General features: G+C 35.3%; 1 protein-coding gene across 1 annotated transcript in view; it reads left to right on the top strand.

The window, feature by feature from the left end:
• Positions 1–847: 847 nt before the first annotated feature.
• FAP (fibroblast activation protein alpha) overlaps positions 848–18,540 on the top strand; it is a 71,096-nt gene continuing 53,403 nt past the window's right edge. Inside the window, 4 exon segments of the mRNA XM_058548619.1 lie at positions 848–938; positions 15,808–15,906; positions 16,835–16,929; positions 17,873–17,947. Coding sequence (XP_058404602.1) covers positions 848–938; positions 15,808–15,906; positions 16,835–16,929; positions 17,873–17,947 — 360 coding nt within the window.

Below are 18,540 nucleotides of genomic sequence, written 5' to 3'. Positions count from 1 at the left end.
GTGGCTTTAATTTTCTTCCTCTGCTAAAAATTAGATATATGTATACTGCACATACCTGGAAGTTTGTATTATTTTAAATTCTTCTTTTGGTTGCAAATAGAAAGGTTATACAAAACCCAGTGGCTTGCCAAAGTGATCTGTGAGTGATTTCTAGAAGAAAATGAAACATAAACTTGAACTTGTAAAAAAAACAAGTTAAAAACCTCTGTATGTCAACGTAAGCAGATGTTGGTGTAGAATTTACAAGGATGAGAAGGCTATAAAACCTCCCTTGAGCCACTCGCAGTTCGTTTCAAGGCCAAGAACGCCCCCAAAATCTGTTTCTAATTTTACAGAAATCTTTTGAAATTTGGCACGGTATTCAAAAGTCCGTGGAAAAAAAGGAAAAAACCTTGTCCTAGCTTTGGCTTCCAACTACGAAGACAGACTTGCTTCTTTTCAACGGTTTTCACAGATCTGGTGACCCACGCTCTGAAGTCAGAATTAGCTAACTTTCAAAAACATCTGGAAAAATGAAGGTTAGTACATGCGGCCTCAGGTATCGATAAAGAATGAGGGCGAGTTGAATTGAGTGCAATCAAAGTTTTCTATTGTTTAGAAGGTAAGGATTTGTACATAAGTATGTACTTCCTGGAGTGGATTGGGATTGGGGAATTGTTCTAAATATATGTAGAAACATTTGTCCTTGCAGAGCTGGAGGAATTCCAGCAATTACAGCCAGATCAGTGGAAGACGATCGAAAGCTTTATGGGGAGGGAGAAACAGGATTTGGGTGTAAACAAAATCTTGCCATTTCTGCTATTTAGTAGAAATTGTGTATTTGTCTAATTTTTTTTTTTTTAATTTTATGTAGAGATGGTTAAAAATTGTGTTTGGAGTTGCCACCTCTGCCGTGCTTGCTTTATTGGTAATGTGCATTGTCTTACATCCTTTAAGAGGTAAGAATTTACTCTAATTTGCTCTATCTACCTAGAAAAGCTTGGAAAGTGCACTAATACAAGGTCACAAGTGATTGAACATTTCCTGAGTGCTTATTTTCCAAAGTAAGTCTGTTATTTCTAAGAAGACATGTAAGCACACAGATATGTTGTTGAACAAACAGAAATACTGAGGAATTTAAGGCAAGGGTGGGAAGGGATTTCCAGTATTATTTCGGCAATAGAAAAACCTAAGCACTATTCTGTATCACCCCCACATCCTCCCAAAATACATGCTAAATTACAAGCTTTGAAAGGTCTTTAGAGACAATATTTTTAACTAACTTCGCTTCTCATTATTGGATTGCCTCATGGAAAGTAAAGATGAGTAAGAATTGAAAAGTTAAAACAGAACCTATGGAGTTTTTTTATTAGGAGTCTTTCCAAAAATTTAGGAAGGCAGTCAAGGACAGAGATCTCAGGAATAGCTGTATAGAAAAATGAAATTGCTGTTCTAGATACAGCAGCAATGAATAATCATAGTAGAAGACTAAATATTATTAAACAAGCATTATGTTTAGTGATAAATCGATCCTTTTAAAAAGGCTTAGATTAACACTGATTTCACTTTGCTGAAAAGTAGAAGATGGTATGGACTGATATTGTGGCTAGTTTAAATTTAGATTAAGACTCTAGCTATAAATAATCTGGTGACATTATGAGAATTACGTTTTTATAAAACTATTTATGAAGAGAAGAAGCTCAAGTTCTAAAACAGGAAAAAAAATACGGTAATAACAGGTCATGTGCCTTCGGGTCTAGGGAAGGGGGAAAAGTTTGTACTAATAAATATTAAAAGCTTATGATAGCTAAGGTGGGAAATATCTTTGGTTAAAATCAACTGACAGTAAAGGAAGATCAATGATAAGACTTTAGCTAAAGAATGTGTGAGTCTTGATCTGTTGCTTTAAAAAAATGAAATATAGAAAAATATTTTGAAAAATTCAAAATCTCATAAGATTTTCACAGAATTACAAAATGAAGAGATTAACCAATAAGATGAAAGCAATGCTCTTGTATCTTCAGTGTTAATCTTCAGTCCTTTTTCCTGCTCTCTGCTAGCACACAATTATTCTTAGGCCGTTGAGATGTGCTTTATGCACCATATTTCTCATATTTTTTTCAATTTAAAATTATTTTCAGACCAATGTTTTACCTCAGTGGTTTTGGGGACATATTTACCTCATACCAGCAATTGTCAGGTGGTGGATTAGGTCCTATTGTCCTGTTGAATGTTAATCCATTCAAAATTAGCTCTGATTTTAGTACTTGAAATTGACACTTCACTTCCTCAGAAATAAATATTTGGAGAACAAAAGCGTGTGGATTTTATTGTGAACCTGCCTCCGTGTCCACAGGCAAGGATAGATTGCATTTGCACTTTGGAATTTGAGCCATAATTTCTAATAAGAAATATACTATACTTATACATTTACAAATAGTGTATAAATATACACACATGTGGACATTTGTGTAATTATATATAATCGCAATCTTTACCCTCTTCCCAAGTTTAGACATGTATATTATACACATAAATATATGCTATAAACTAATATATATTATAAAAGTCATATGTCATTTAGAACATAGTTTTCTGTTTCAACCAACAGGATAACTTTCAGAGCAAAGTAATTTCCTGATGGAATGAAATAATCAAACTAAACTTTAGATGAAATTTTATTGTTCATTCAAAAACAGAAAAATCATGAAAAACCTGAGAACTAATTTTTTTTTTTTACCATAATATCATTCACTTTCTATTCTAAATTGGCTGAAGATCTTAGAATGTCACTTAAATAACTTGTACATGGGACTCTTCATTCCCCTTCTTTCCTGAGCAGGACCAGAGTGAAGCCCTCCTTCCCTGAAGTTGGTGGCATAGGCAGCCCTGTTGTTATATGTGTTCTTCTGACTTCACTCCTTTCTTCTCACATCCCACTCCATAACCATCCCCAGTCTGGAGCTTCAGGTCCAGTTCTCACTCTCGCGTCTGCCCAGTGCCTGGAAAGGACAGCTTCTAGTTGGCCTTCTCATACTTCCTCAGAAATCCCATTACCTCACATTTGCCTTAAGTGCCCTCGTAGCCCAGGATTTATGCGCCAGCATAAGAACAGTCTTCTTTTGAGAAACTTAAAAACCCAATTAAGAAACATTCATTCATTTATTTATATATTAATAAAGTAAGTCCCACTAACTACCTGCCCATCATTGTGCCAGTTGTTGAAACAAAGGTACAGTAGTCTAGATTTCCCTCTGAGGGGCAAGGTAAGAACCCAGTGTGGATGCATGGTCATCACCACCAATAAGGGATAAGGATTTCTGTCATTTCCCACCAGCTCTAAGTGAGAGAAGAAAAGAAAGGGGCTTTTCCACGGAGGGAGGGGGTCCCGGGAACAGCAGCCTCAGGATTACAAGAGCTGTGGAGGAATTAGGCAGGATTTTAGGAACAAATAGGAAAATGTAGTGGTGAAATGAGAAAAATCTGTTTAGATCACTCACACAATAATAAAAATAAGGGACAATTTTCTTTTTGAAACTTGTGAAATTTCCCATGTTTATTTTCACCAAATGGGAAACACATGTGGGTTAGTCCCTTAGTCCCAGGCTATCCACCTTGGCCTCAGCCTACTCCTCTTCAACTGATTCCTTTTCTATTCTCCTGCTTCTATTCACTTTTTCTTTTCCTCCCAAACATCACCCCTCTTCCTGTGTGAAGATGTAATGAGGCTGAGGGTGGAAACTAAGCTCCACACCTTCTCTTCATTTTTGCCGAGCCCAAAGACAAACACACAGACCTTCTCATTTCAAGAGGTTTACAGAGGTGAGATGAACAAAAAACAAACAAACAAAAAACTAGAATTGGAAAGCAACAAACGCTCCAGACTTTCAAAAGTAAATTCTATATGGCCTTGCTTCATGATTTATAGTTTCTGAATTCCTGGACCTAAATTTGTGATATTCATTTGTGAAAGGAATTATAGGAGTTATCTGCTTTCTCCTTGAATTCTATTGAGTGTAGAGTTCCCGCATAGTGATGAGCAAACACTCAATAAATATTAGCTATTATTTTTCTACAATTTCTAACATGGTAGCTGTTTATAAGTGATAGCTAGAATTTTATTGTGTTCTTCATCCTAATATACATATACACACAAAGATGGCGACTAGACCGTCTTGTGTGATATGTTTCAATTTCAACAAGGTTCGTCTTAATTCTGAGTGTAGCAAATCTTTATGCCTGGGTATCATCCTTGTTCCTATTCCCACCTCCTTGGATCAAAAACAACAGATATTTTCCAGAAACTTTTGTGTGCAAGATACTCATACAGGACAGTGGCAGCTCTGAGGCAGAAGCAAAAGAGAAGGAAGGAAGAAGAAAGATAAAGGAAGTTGAGGGGGCATGGAGAATAAAGCTGAGTGAAAGAAAAAAAAGAAAGGGGGTATGCAGTGCAGAGAAATTGCAAGTTCTCCTGGGCGGTGCCTCCAGCACCTCTCAGTGAAAGGAGAACCATTGTTAGTGTAGCCTCGGATCTCCCTGAATTCCTCTTGTTTACTTTTAAACACGTTTCCTCTTATTGTTGTTGTTTTGGGCCTGCAGTGTTTTACACAGATTGGTACTAGTTGCCAATTTTTAAAACTCAGAAGATTTCACATAAAAATTTAGATTTTTGGCTTCTTTTTAAATATTAGATCTGGCAACACCGAGCCCATGGTATAGTTAGCTGAGATGCAGCTGCTGTCTTTAGATGGGCAATGCATTCTCCAGTTTGTCATAGACCCTACAACTTTCTATTTTATTATGCACAGGGTACCATATTCATTTATAGTATCTGCCTGACTTCTATAACATTTGGATTTTTACCCTTGGATTGAAAGAGGTATAGGATTCCTCCTGGGATTAAAAATAACAATCTACTGAATGTGAAAAAACTGAGATTAGCACAAGGTCCAGTCCACTGTAGCTCGTGGACACTTTGGTTGTTTGTCCAACAATTATTTATTAAGCACCTTCCAAATACCAGGCACTGGTCTAGGGTACAAATGACAAGGTCTCTGCCCTTGGGGAAGGGCAGTTTGATAGTAAACAAGTAAACAAACAAGTTTACAGAATATGTCAAATTCCTAAAAGTGCTATAGAGAACAACTGGAGTGAGGGTTGTGACGCCTAGGGCGGCCATAACAAAATACCACAGACTGAGTGGCTTAAGCAACAGAAATTTATTTTCTCACAGTTCTGAAGGCTGGAAGTCTAAGATCAAGGGGTAGACAGGTTTCGTTTCTCGGGAGGCTTCCCTCCTTGGCTTGTAGATGGCTGCCTTCTTGCTGTGTGCTCACATGGTCTTTTCTCTGTGCACACACGCTCCTAGTGTCTCTTCCTCTTCTTATAAGAACACCAATTTTATTGGATTAGGGCTCCACCACTATGATCTTATGCAATCTTAATTGCCTTCTTAAAGGCCCTATCTCCAAATACAGTCACATCAGGGTTAGAGTTTCAATCTATGAATTTTGGGGAGACACAATTCAGTCCATAACAAAGTGGTCAATGAAAGCTTCTCTGAGATGATATTCGAGCTGAGACCTTAAGGAGAGGGAGGACACAAGCTGGGGGATAAATCCTCAACACAGAGGGAAAAGCAGATACCAACTAGCAAGAAAGTTTTTAGGAAGTTCAGGGAACCAAAAGGAGACTGATTTCTATGAAGCCAAAATTATGAAAACAAATTTACATAGTAAAATATGTATAATTCATACGTATTTATGATTATACACACACACATATATAAAATTTATAGCAATTGCTTACTTAGCTAAGTATTGCCTTATATAATTTATTTCAGAAGATATCTGAAGTCACAAACAATTTAGATAGAACAGAAATCAATATTTTGTAAGAAGAAATGTCATTTGGAATGTCTATATTTTAGGCAGAAATCCATTGTTGTTATTATTACTATCATTATTAATTCTGTTACTACTACTATAACCTCAACAATCACTTTTTGTAAAATAAGATGAGAAGAAATCATCTTCAAAGGAGATGTGAATATGTTTTCAGGGCTTGAAATTTCCCAGTATTCAAGAATTGTGAAACATACTCCCTCAAACATCTTAAGAGTTTTAAGCTTGTTTATTCACTGTTCCTTTGGAGGAAATATGGGGAAGTCTAGAGGGTTGAGGAAAAGGTTCAGAAAGTTCATGGACATAAAAGAGCTTTTGAGTTGAGTGTAAATAGATCAACTTTGCAGATTATATTTCTCCAATTTGCACTTGGATTTTAAAATCACAGCAGATAAATCTTGGCAAAGTCTCTCTCTCTTTTTTTTAAATAATTTAGAAAATAATCCAAGTCTTTGGATGATTCCCATAATGCAGAGGAGTTCACCCGTCTCTGATTTCCGAAGTGATTGTGTTACAACTTATATAAGAATATCTAGTCATAAATATACCTTGAGAACTACATGTTCTAAAGCTCAAATTGGGGATGTAGAATCAGGGCTAAAAGTTTTTAAGAACGAGAGACAGTCAAACAGAGACTTAAAATACAGCAATAATTAACACAGTAGGCACAAATTGAAAATAGACATAAATTATCCTACACTTTCCATAGGATAATCAAATATAATCAGTCTTTTTAAAATTTATTGCCTGTTATGTGTAGAGCAAAGAACTTATTTTTCATTTCAGTATCCTTGTGAAGTAACAAAAATTATGTAGTAAAAACAGAATAACTTATAATCCTTATTAACCTTTATTGCATTAATTAAAAAAGAATAGGATTGCTTAGTATCTAAATTAAATGTTTTTAATACAGATTATGCTTTTATACTTGGTAGAAAAACTGTAATAGGATTATTTAAAGGAACAGGATAGAAAGACTGTATGTCAAAAAATCAGATAACTTACATGAAATGGACAAATTTCTAGACAGATACAAACTACCAAAATTTACAAAAGAATAAATAGAAAACCTGGATAGAACTATAACAACTAAAGAAATGGATTTAGTGATTTAAAAACCTCCTAAAATGAAAACCCCAACCCGGTGGCTTCATTGGTAAACTCTACCAAACATGTAAAGAAGAATTATTACCAATCCTTCACAAACCCTTCCAAAAAATAGAAGAGAAGAGAATACTTCTCAGCTTATTCTATCAGGCCAGTATTACCATGATACCAAAACCATACAAAGATGTCACAAAAAGAGAAGTTATAGAAAATAGTAGTTACAGACCAATATCTCGTATGAATATAGATTTAAAAAATCCTGAACAAAATACTAGCAAGCCAAATACAGCAATATAGAAAAAGGATTGTACACCAAGACCAAGTGGAATTTATCCCCAGAACACAAGGTTGGTTTAACATCTGAAAATCAACTATGACAATAAGTCATATTAATTAAAAAAAGGGCAAAAACCACATTGTCATCTCAATAGACACAGAGAAAGGATTTAACAAGATCCCAGACCCTTTCATTATAAAAACACTCAGCAGCCTATAAATAGGAAGAATTTCCTCTATCTGATAAAGGGCATCTACAAAAAACTCACAGCTAACATCACACTGGTGAAAGATTCAGTGCTTTCCCTCTGAGATCAAGAACAAGGCAGAATGTCTGCTCTCATCACTTCTGTTCAATATTTGATTGGTGGTTGTAGCCAGGGAAATTAGGTAAGGAAAATAAATAAAAAGTATCCAGACTGGAAAGGAAGAAGTAAAACTATCTCTATCTGCAGATGACATGATCTTATTTATAGAAAATCCTAAGGAATTCACTAAAAAACTACAAGAACTAATAACGTCAGAAAAGTTGCAAGACACAAGATCAACATGTAAAAATCTATTGTATTTCTATACATTAGCAATAAACAATACAAAAAAAACTAAATAAATAGAGAGACATCCTATGTCTACGGATCAAAAAACTTAATATTTTTTAACGTGGAAGTACTCTGCAAATTTATCCACAGGTTAAATGCAATCCCTATCCAAATACTGGATGACTTTTTTGCAGAAATTGACAAGCTGATCCTAAAATTCATGTGGAAATGCAAGGGACCCAGAATAGCTCTCTCGAAAAAAAAGAACAAAGTTGGAGGAATCACACTTCCTTATTTCAAAACTTAGTACAAAGCTTACATAATCAAAACAGTGTGGTACTGGCATAAGGATACATATATAGATCAATGGAATAGAATTGAGAGTCCAGAAATAAAGCCTTTCATTTATGCTTAATTGATTTTCCATGAGAATGCCATAACAATTTAACAGGGAAAGCCTTCTCAATAAATGTTGCTGGGACAACTGGACAGCCACGTGCAAAAAATGACGTTGGACCCCCTTCCTCACAGCATACATAAACAATTAACTCAAAATGGGTCAGAGACCTAAATTTAAGAGCTACAACTATAAAACTCTTAAAACAAAACATAGGAATGCATCCTTATGTCTTGTATTAGACAATGGTTTCTTAGATATGACCAAAAGCACAAGCGATAAACAAAAAGTACATAAATCAGACTTTACTGAAATTTAACACTTTTGAGTTGCAAAGGAAACCATCAAAAAAGTGAAAAGACCACTCACAAAATGGGAAAAAAATGTGTGCCCATCACATATCTGATAAGGGACTTGTATCCAGAATATATAGAGAAGTCTTACAAATCAATAATACAAAGGCAAATAACCCAATTTAAAAATGGGCATAGGATAGACGTTTCCCCAAAGATGAGCAATAAACACATGAAAAGATGCTCAACATCATTAGTCATTAGGAAAATGTAAATCAAAACCAAAATGAAACAGCAAGAATGAGGTCACAGGTGGAGCGATTAGGTGTCCATTATAGCCCACCTCGTGAGTAATGGCTTTACCTTGGGGGTGCAGTAGAAATGGAGAAGAGCAGACACAACAGAGATATTTTGGAGATAGAGTGTTTAGGCCTGGGTGTTGGATAAAGGCAGTGGTGGAAGGGGGAGGTCAAGGATGACTCTCAAGTATTTGAATTGAGGAACTACATGGATGATAGTGCCACTGACTTGGAGAAATCTGGAAAGGCAGCATGGGAATTTTTTTTCTCTTAGCTTTGGACATATTGATTTTGAAGTACCTATGAGACATGCAAGTGGAGATGTTAAGGAGGAAGTTTAATATGCAGGTCTGGAATACAGAGAAGAAAATGCAGTGGGGGTCAGGTGTGGCAGTGGTGGGGGCGGGGGGGGAGTCAGCCTGGGGATATGAAACAGAAACCCTGGGAGAATGAAATGACTGGGGAAAGTGGCTCTTCCTCAGGCCCCAAGTTGCACCAATATGAGCCACACCAAACATTAAAGTAGAGATTAGAGGAAGACGAGCTAGCAGAGGAGACAAAGTAGGCCTTCGAAAATAGACAAGGTTTGCTTCCATCTTCAGGGTCACTGAAATGGCATTTACCTTTCATGTTCTTATGCATTATGTTGTCTATATCCTATAATTCCCAAAGCTTTCTAGAGCATGAAAAAATCACCCTAATTAAAATAATGTAGCACAACAATAACATAGTACACAAATGGACTTTAAAAAAAAAAAACCTGATAGTTCCTTTGAATAACTTACATTTTTCAGTGTTGTTTGTAGAGAGAACCAAGGAAACTCACTTTCAGAGTTGGGAACCACCACATTCTTCAACCAGACTTAAAAGCTTTATAGCGAACTCTGCTTTGACAAAGCTCAAATTGCCTCATTTCTCTTAACCTACATTTTTAGGTATGATTATTCTACCCCCTTGTGTGTTGGTTGGTTCTTGACCTTATTTTTGTGTTTGTTGTTGTTGTTTTATTACATGTGCTTTCACTTTAAATCATAGTATAGTGATAAAGGACCCAGCCTCTAAAATCAGATGGAGCTGGATTTAAACCCCAGCTCTGTTATGTATTAGGCAAATGACTTTACCTCTCTAATTTCCATTTCTTGACCTGTAAAATGGTGTTAACAGTAGTACTTATCTCAGAGAGTTGCTGTGAGGATTTAACGGGACCATGCATGTAGAGTGCTTGGTACCTATAAGAACTTAGTAAACTATGACACTTCCTATTATTGGTCTAAAGCTATCTCAGATCCATTTTTTTCAAAGTTGGCAGCCTTTGCCCAAATATAATATTAGTTTGTAAATAGTATACTTCCCACCCCAATAATTTCCACACCTGACCCTGTGGTGCTCACTCCAGAAACAAACACTGCCTGATGCAGTGGCTGGAGGTCATGCCTCCTCATAGACAGCATCTCTGCAGAGACAGCAGAAACACAGGCACAGTGTGCCTGGGAGTCCATGTCATTTTCCTTGGGGTGGCCTCACAAGCATCAGTTCCTAATCAAATATGAAAGTGAGAACAAAAGGACCTGCCAGCCATTTGTGTGCCCACTTAATGCACCACATTTTCTCATTTAGTTTATGATGAATATTAGAGCTAACATCAGATGTCTCTGCTCTGACACTTATTCCCAGTGTTGCAGGACTAGAAAATTAAATGGCAGAAATAGAATCAGAATCCTAATAAAGAAGAAGCACAAAGTTTTAAGAAGGAATTAAGAGAATAGTGAATCACTACTTACTTGTGAATTATTTCTGTGAATTATAATTTCTTGGATTCGTAGTTGAAATAATTTTCAGCTTTGCTTTACTAAGTTGAAAATGCAAATAAAGTATAGTTAATTAGAATGTATAAGCAGTGTATGAGTAACTGTGCTAAAGATGGGCCAAATTGAATATAAGGGCATTGTCAGGAATTAAGTGTTAATCAAGTAAGTGTCAGTATGTATGGAAGAGAGAGATGCTTTCAGAATTCATTTCTACATTTGCTCAACTATTTAGAGTTTAAAAATTATAGATGCCAATACTAAACTTCCAAAATAATCAAAACATTAGATTTCAATATTAAAATGTGATTTGGAAGGGGCATGAAAATCTATTTATTCATTCAATAATTATTAGTGAAATATTTTTCAGGTGACTGGAATTTGTTTAGTGTGATTGATGCCATGAAGATGCATTGTATACTTGATTTACACACACACGCACACACACACACATTCAAAACACCAGAAAACAATGACCCCCAAAATGTTTTTCCTGCAATCTTGCTTAAATCTAATCTGGAGCAGAGTTAATCCCCTTGCCCTTTCTCCATTCCTCAAGGATCAACAGAGAGAATGTACCTAAAAAGGAGTTCATTTGGACATAGCCTCAAAAGACAATGAGCAAGAGGACTAATAGAGGCATAAACATTAAAGGAAACCACTAACATTCCTTAAAAGCCACAATCAACACTTAGATGTGGGGAGTCTATGTCTATGAGGTATGGATTCCTAAGCAGGCCAGCGCCACCCACCTACCACGGGTTTATAGGCAAGTAGCAAGTCCACTGAGAAACACAGGAGTACACTGAACCAAGTAGATTCAGTGAAATAACTAAATTTGAATTCTTTGCAGAAGAATCACCACGGGGCTTGGTAAAAATGAGAACTATCAGGGCCACATCCCTAGAGAGTCTGAATCAGGAGGTTGGAGATAAGGACTAGGAATCTGTTTTTCAAATAAGAATTCCAAGTGACTCCAAGGACTAAATTTTGATACATATTTAACTGAAGGTGTGTCCAAGTAGAAGAGTGTATACATGAAATTTACAACATGGACAGGAAGGTAGAGAATAAGGGCATGTGTATCTTTGGGAGAGAATTGGTGAAAACAAATTAACATAAAATCTGTCCAGTTGATTTGTTTCTTCATTCAACAAATATTTCTCGTGCTCTCACTATACGCCAAGCACTGTCCTAGCTGCTGGGCATATAATAATAAGAATAATCTAACACACTCTACTCTCAAGGGTAAAGACCTATGACTTATGCAATTCACATAAATAGAGAGACAAAAAAGTTTCATGTTCAATAAATTTGGGTAAGTGTTGAGATAGCAATAAGCCAATGAAATTTTCATAGAGCCCAATAGAAGGTCATTTCTTTTGGTGGCTGATATAGGGTCAATACTGATGGTGTTGAGACACATTATTACGTTTATGATCTTTCTAGACGTACAAAGAACCAGAACGTGGATTGGAAATTCTAAGTAAACCTTATGTTTTATATCTCTTAGTATGTAACCTAATGCAACATTTCAGAGCAGATACATTACTCCATTACATTTATGAACACGTGATCATTTTCAGCAAAAAGAGAAGAATGTTTAATTTAAATTCTTCCCGTTTAATTTGGTTTCACTCTGAGCCAAGACTGACTCCAGCATAATCATACCTTCTAAGCCCTGGCTACATCACATCTGAGGTTAGGAGTAATCATCTACCCCAAATCTGTGCCATGAACCCTATTTCCAAATAAATATATCTGGCTCCTCTGGATATGTTTTCTGCGTATCCACTCATCACTTCTTGGGTGCCAGTGGGGCTTATTATCATTATGGTAATTAGTAGTACAATTAATATATGTTTAAAATTGCTTTATAGGTATTTTGAGTCATAATACAACATATGCTAAATTCTCTATATAGATTATTGGCATTTATAGCTACTGTATACCCATTTAAAATAAATGACTACTAGAAGCAATATAAAATATACTGTCATATAACTTTACTGGATAATCTAGGTTAGACGTTCTAAAAGAGTAAATAACTAACATTTAAAATCTTTTTAAGAAATCTGATAAGGATCAGCATGATTATTAATATTATTAAAAGGAAAATGAGTAGGTATTTAAAACATAATTTGAAACTCTTGACTTTAATAAATTTTATTTATCCATATAAGCAATATTAGTACTATCTGTATTTATGATCATAACTGATATTTCAGTTATGGAGCTATACAATAACCAAAATGTTCCAAGTACAATTGATAAATTTCATTATATTTGAATAAAATTAAACATTAATTGTATGTACTAATAGTCTAATCTGAAACTGCATTTTCCAAATCATGACTTTAGTAGATATTCAAAAACAAAAACAAAATAATGAAAGTTCCGGTGGTCAGATTATTTTGGCAAACATTGATTAAAAATATTCGTTTGAAGAATCCTGATAAGCTATGATAATAGCAAAAGCTAATATTTATTGACTGCTTACCATGTGTCAAGCAAGAGCTAAATGTTTCACTTGAATTATCTTACTTAATTTAATCTTCTATAAAAATGAAGACTAATTGTAGCTATGAATTTCTCCATTAAGCATAATTGTAAGTCAAGAAAATTATATGCAAGGATAATTAAATAGGAAAGTTTATTATATAAGTCATTAGCCATAATCAAAGCATTATTTACACTAGACAAAAAAAGACATCACCAAGATTATATTCATTTATTAAACTAATCTCAAAAAAGTTTTTTAAAAAAACAATTATCTAGTGTTTTTTTTGATATTTACAATAAAGGGATTCACTAAATTGTAAGATTTTTCATCTAGATGTTCAGGGTTGTGTAGACGCAAATTAAATATATCTCAAATGGAAAATAATTTCCACTATAGATAGATAGTGTTAGAGTTTCCTCTTGACTACATTAGAAACAGATTGCAATTTGCTCTTAGGAGAGTTAAATAAAACTGAATTAAAATACTTAGCAATTATTCTAATGCTATTGTAGTAAAATGGCCCCTTATTCATTGAATGAGAATTACAAAATCAGTGGTATGAATTTTGCACAAGACCATTTAATTAAATAGAAGAACTTTCATTATAAATAATTGCATGACATACAACCTTACTTAGGATGCGAAGAGAATATAAGAAGATGATTATTTAAAAAAATAGAATAATTTAATGTTATTAAGTATTTAGTGTCTGGTTGCAAAGGGGTTCACCAGTAACTTGTGTTCTTATAGCCACCAGAATAATTTTTAGTAAATTAAGAAAAAAAATCCATGGTCCTAATCAAGTGTGTGGATCATAGATACATCAGTGTAAATCAGTTAAAATAACAGAAGATGCTATTATCCAGTTGGTTATTTGGCTCTTATCACATGGCAGTACCTTTATGTAACAACAAGGTTACTATAGCTTGTTGAGCCTCAAATTTCAAATCTAGTATGGTAGAGCTAGAAGGGATTATCAGCAGTTTCTAGTCCAGTCTTTTGTATTACAGGTGAGCAAGCTGTGATATCAGAGATTGACTTAGCAAAGCCATACAGAAAATTTGTAGTGGAATATTCTGTAAAGAAGAGGGCACAAATCCCACTCATCCATCCATCCATCCATACATCTGTCCTACATTTATGTATTCATTCATTCAACAAGTATTTATTAAATGCCTATTATGTGCTAGACACTGGGGATGTGATGGTGAGCAAAACTAGCTATGGCCCCTGGTCTTCTGGTGACTGCTTTGAGAATACAGTGGGAGGTGGAGAAACATTAATAAAATAACCACTTGAATACATACATGATTACAAGCCAAGACCCATGCTCAGAAAAAAAAGAACATGGAATATAGCAATGTATAACAAAGGAACCAAACCCACACCAGGGAGTCAGGAAGGGCTTCTGAGAGGAAGTGGCCCTTGTATTGAGCACTAAAGGCTGAATACAAGTTATAAGGAGAAGGGAGAGGGTGGACAGAGGGGCAGAAGCCATGGAGAAAGAAATGAGTGTTTAAGGAACAGAAAGCCCAGCGTGTTTGGAGACTAGAAGGTAGTGAGAAAAGGACAAGAAGGGGCTACAGGGGTAGGCTGTCCCAGACCACCTAGGGCCTATGGACCAGACTAACATTCTTGGCCTTTATCCTAAGAGTTATGGACAGCTATAGAAGAGTTTAGCAGGAGAAGAAAGCTACAGCTCTCATCTTCGACAGTTTTATTTTCACATGGGCAAAAGCCAGATTCATAAATGCTATTTAAGGTATAGGACATTCTTCTCAGTTTTGGTTCTGGAAGTGGTGGCTTGGAGAAGGGGTAAGGAGGGAGGGATGGAGAGTGGCAATATGGATATGAAGGAGGATTGGAAGTTGGTTGTTATACTACCCATCTGGCGGATCTGACTGTGTCAGGGCTCTAGAATGAGTTTGTTCTGAGAATACAGTCATGTTTGAAAAACACAATTGTTTTGGAGGATTCAAATATAGGTGAAGTTTGCTTGTGGTTTGTGAGATACATTAGGTTAGCTCTTATATGGAAAACCTCCACTCTTGGAATTTCTAAGATTATTTGTCTAGACGGTGTGGTTTTCTTTTCTCCTGGTCTTTTTTTTCTCTTTATAAAACTCCTTTGTCAAGATAAGAAATTATCAATCTTCATTAATGCCTCTCTTGAGATGTCTGAAGGAAAAGATTCTGGCTGATCTCATCTGACCAACTGAGATGCTAAAATTCATCCTTAATAAATCAATAAAAATCTAAGGCAAACATATGTGAGGAAATGAGGGAATACAGTGAACTGCTTAAAAGGCTAGGTTTCCAGTCAAACCCGCATGGCCTGCAATCCCAGCTTTGCAAGGCCTAGAGTTGTTGGAACCTCATCTCGTTTTCCTTCTTCAAAATCTCTGACAACTCTTCACCGCCTAAAGAATAACATCTCTACTGCTCAGCATGGTGCTCCTGTTTACCCTTCATACTCCTCAACATTTTCCAAGCAGTTTTCCCTTCCAGGCAATCAAACTACCTCTTTAAGCCTCAGTTACCCTGTCTATAAAGAGGGAGATAAGTAGCTATTAAGACAGGAGTTAAACAAGTGTTTAGCAAATGGCAGATCTTTTCATTATATGAGAAAGAACAGATCGAGACAGGCTTAGAATTTATTTGAGTTATTAACCTTTTTAGTAATAATATGTTTCCTCCTCCCCTGAAGTTCAGAACTCAGAAAAAAGTACAAGAAGAGCACTCACATTGAAGGATATTTTAAATGGGACATTTTCTTATAAAACATTCTTTCCAAACTGGATTTCAGGTAAGTAAATTATTTTTTCACCTTTTGAGTTTTTTTAAATGTATGTTTTTGTTTTTTGTTTTTAGTGCCAATACATCTCTATGGTAACAGAAGCCATATCAGTTGAAATACGAAAAAAGAGCAATCGTTTAGATAAGCCAAGTGGCCTCCAAAGCACTTTTGACAGAACCATTTAGACTGGATTTACCCAATGGTAATGATGCCATTCAGAGTTTTAGCAGAAAAGTAAAAGTTGAGAATGCATTGTTGGAATAATCTGAGTGCATGGTATAGCTTTTCAGAATGCGAGATACGCACCTATTTAAGAGAGGTCATGAGAATTTTAGCAAAAGAGAAATCCCATTGTTAATCTGGGAAATGGACAAATCTCACTCTGACAACAAATCCTTTAAGGCCATAAAATTGATATTTGCATACAGGTTTTCAAAATAAGATGTCGCCAAATAAGTCTAATCTGACAAATGGTAAGGTCGACTAAATAGTTTATGACATTATAGTTTATATCTAAAGTGCCACTAAACATTGAATATTTTCATTTTTCTCTTTAGAAAAGAAAATGCACACAAAATAGGTTTTAAACTAAATCAAACCCAACCCCAACGTACTTTTTTATTACAAAAGAAATGTACCATTTTTAACTAGTTTATCCTCTTTGTAACACAGATAAAACCCAATTTTATTCCTGAGCACCCTGAACTGGTTAGAATAGGCTGCTACTAGCAAATATGGCATCTTTGTGTAAAGTAGAAGAAAGCATCCTTTATTCCCTTGCACCCTCAACATTAATTTAAATCTGAAAAAACAACATGTACTGGACAGGGAGAAGAAACAAAGTAGGTCTGTAAAATAAAAGAGGTTTCTCTTTGTTGTAAATGTATTTCATGTTAAGGAAGATCATTTCATGGTTTGTTTTCCTTCTTGTTTAAAGGACAAGAATATCTTCATCAATCCACAGATGATAATATAATACTCTATAATATTGAAACAGGAGAATCATATACCATTTTGAGTAATACCACCATGGTATGTATCCAACACCATCTTCCTCCTCAAAAACTTTTGCCAGCTCTTCACTGGCCAAGGGACAGAATCCAAACTCTTAGCACCAGATCTGGACCCAACCTGCCTTCTCAGCTCCATCCCCCACTGTAGATCTCCTCCAATTCTCTCTTCTAGTCACACTGGACTACACTCTATGCCTCCTCTAAATCGGCTAGCATCTTTCCTCCTCTGTGGAAGCAGTACGGTACGAGATTGAGAATTGAGTTAAGAACTCAGTCCTTATAGTCAGGCAAACTGAGGTTCAAATCCTGGCTCTGTCACTTACTAGTTATGGAAACTTGGGTAAGGTTCTACACTACACCAACTTCACTGTGCCTCAGTTTCTTCCTCTGTCAAGTAGGAATAATAATACTCTTTGTGTTAATATAAGAATTGAATGAAATAACATTAGAAAGTGCTTAGGACAGTGACTAAAATGGGATAAATGCTCAATAAATGGTAGTTATGATATATGGGCCATGCTAGTCTGTCCCCCTGGCCTCTCCATCCTCCTACTTTTTCCACCCTCAAGAGCCTACTAGTCTTTTAAAGTCAGTGATACTCCCCTCCCCTGTGCAACTAATGATCCATTCGTGTGGATTCGATCACTTCTTCCTTTACGCTTTTGCAGTGCTAGATTTATACCTCTTTTACCGATTTCTAGTTCGTAATGCAAGTTACTTATTTACAAGTTTAACATTTTAAGTTTCTTGAAATCACAAAGTATATCTTATCATATTCTCCTCCCATAGCATCTAACAAATGTCTTTGTATACAGTATGTACTTCATAAATGTTTTTTGAATTTCATTGAAAGTGTGTGTATATGAGTATATCAATGATATAATATTCTTTTAGAACTGCAAATTTATATGGCTTTTTGTTATTTTTTTTCTGCATTCTAATCAACTTCTTCATAATTTCAGAAAACTGTGAATGCTTCGAATTATGGCTTATCACCTGATCGACACTTTGCATATCTAGAAAGTGATTATTTAAAGGTATTGACTATTTAATTTGGGTATATCTGATTATATCTCCTACTAACCCACAGATTGGTTTATAAACATAAGAGGAAGAAAGAGTCTATCTATATCCCTAAATATTCAAAAAGCTAATGTGGATTCTAGATGAGCCCAAAAAGCATAACTGAAATGTACACAAATAATTCAGAATTTGGCATTCTTGTCAGGTTATCATCAAGTAGTAGAAACTACTTTTCTCTGAGAGGGAAAAAACTTCATTTGGAAGCACTTATATTCATCAGAAATGAGAGAATTAGCCTTATATTTTTTAAAGCTATTTGACATTATAAATCATTAGTTAATTCTCACGTATTTTAACCTTGTGAATGTTTAACATTATTGAAAACGAGAAAATCAAGATGTAACATTTAACTCACTTGCTCAAGTGAGATAATATACAGTCAGTGGTTGAGCAGGGTTTAAATCTGTCTTCAAAAATCTACTGTAGGAGTATCCACCAAGCCAGACCATTTAGCCTTACTTAACTTCCCCTTCCTGAATTTTCGAAATTATAGAGTGAAATTAATCATCTTATTTTTCTACTTATACATCTTCAAGATGATTTTTTT

The sequence above is a fragment of the Diceros bicornis genome, chromosome 10 (assembly GCF_020826845.1).
Source record: "Diceros bicornis minor isolate mBicDic1 chromosome 10, mDicBic1.mat.cur, whole genome shotgun sequence".
In the NCBI taxonomy this organism is placed as follows: Eukaryota; Metazoa; Chordata; class Mammalia; order Perissodactyla; family Rhinocerotidae; genus Diceros; species Diceros bicornis.
This window is presented reverse-complemented; position numbering and strand designations above follow the sequence as displayed.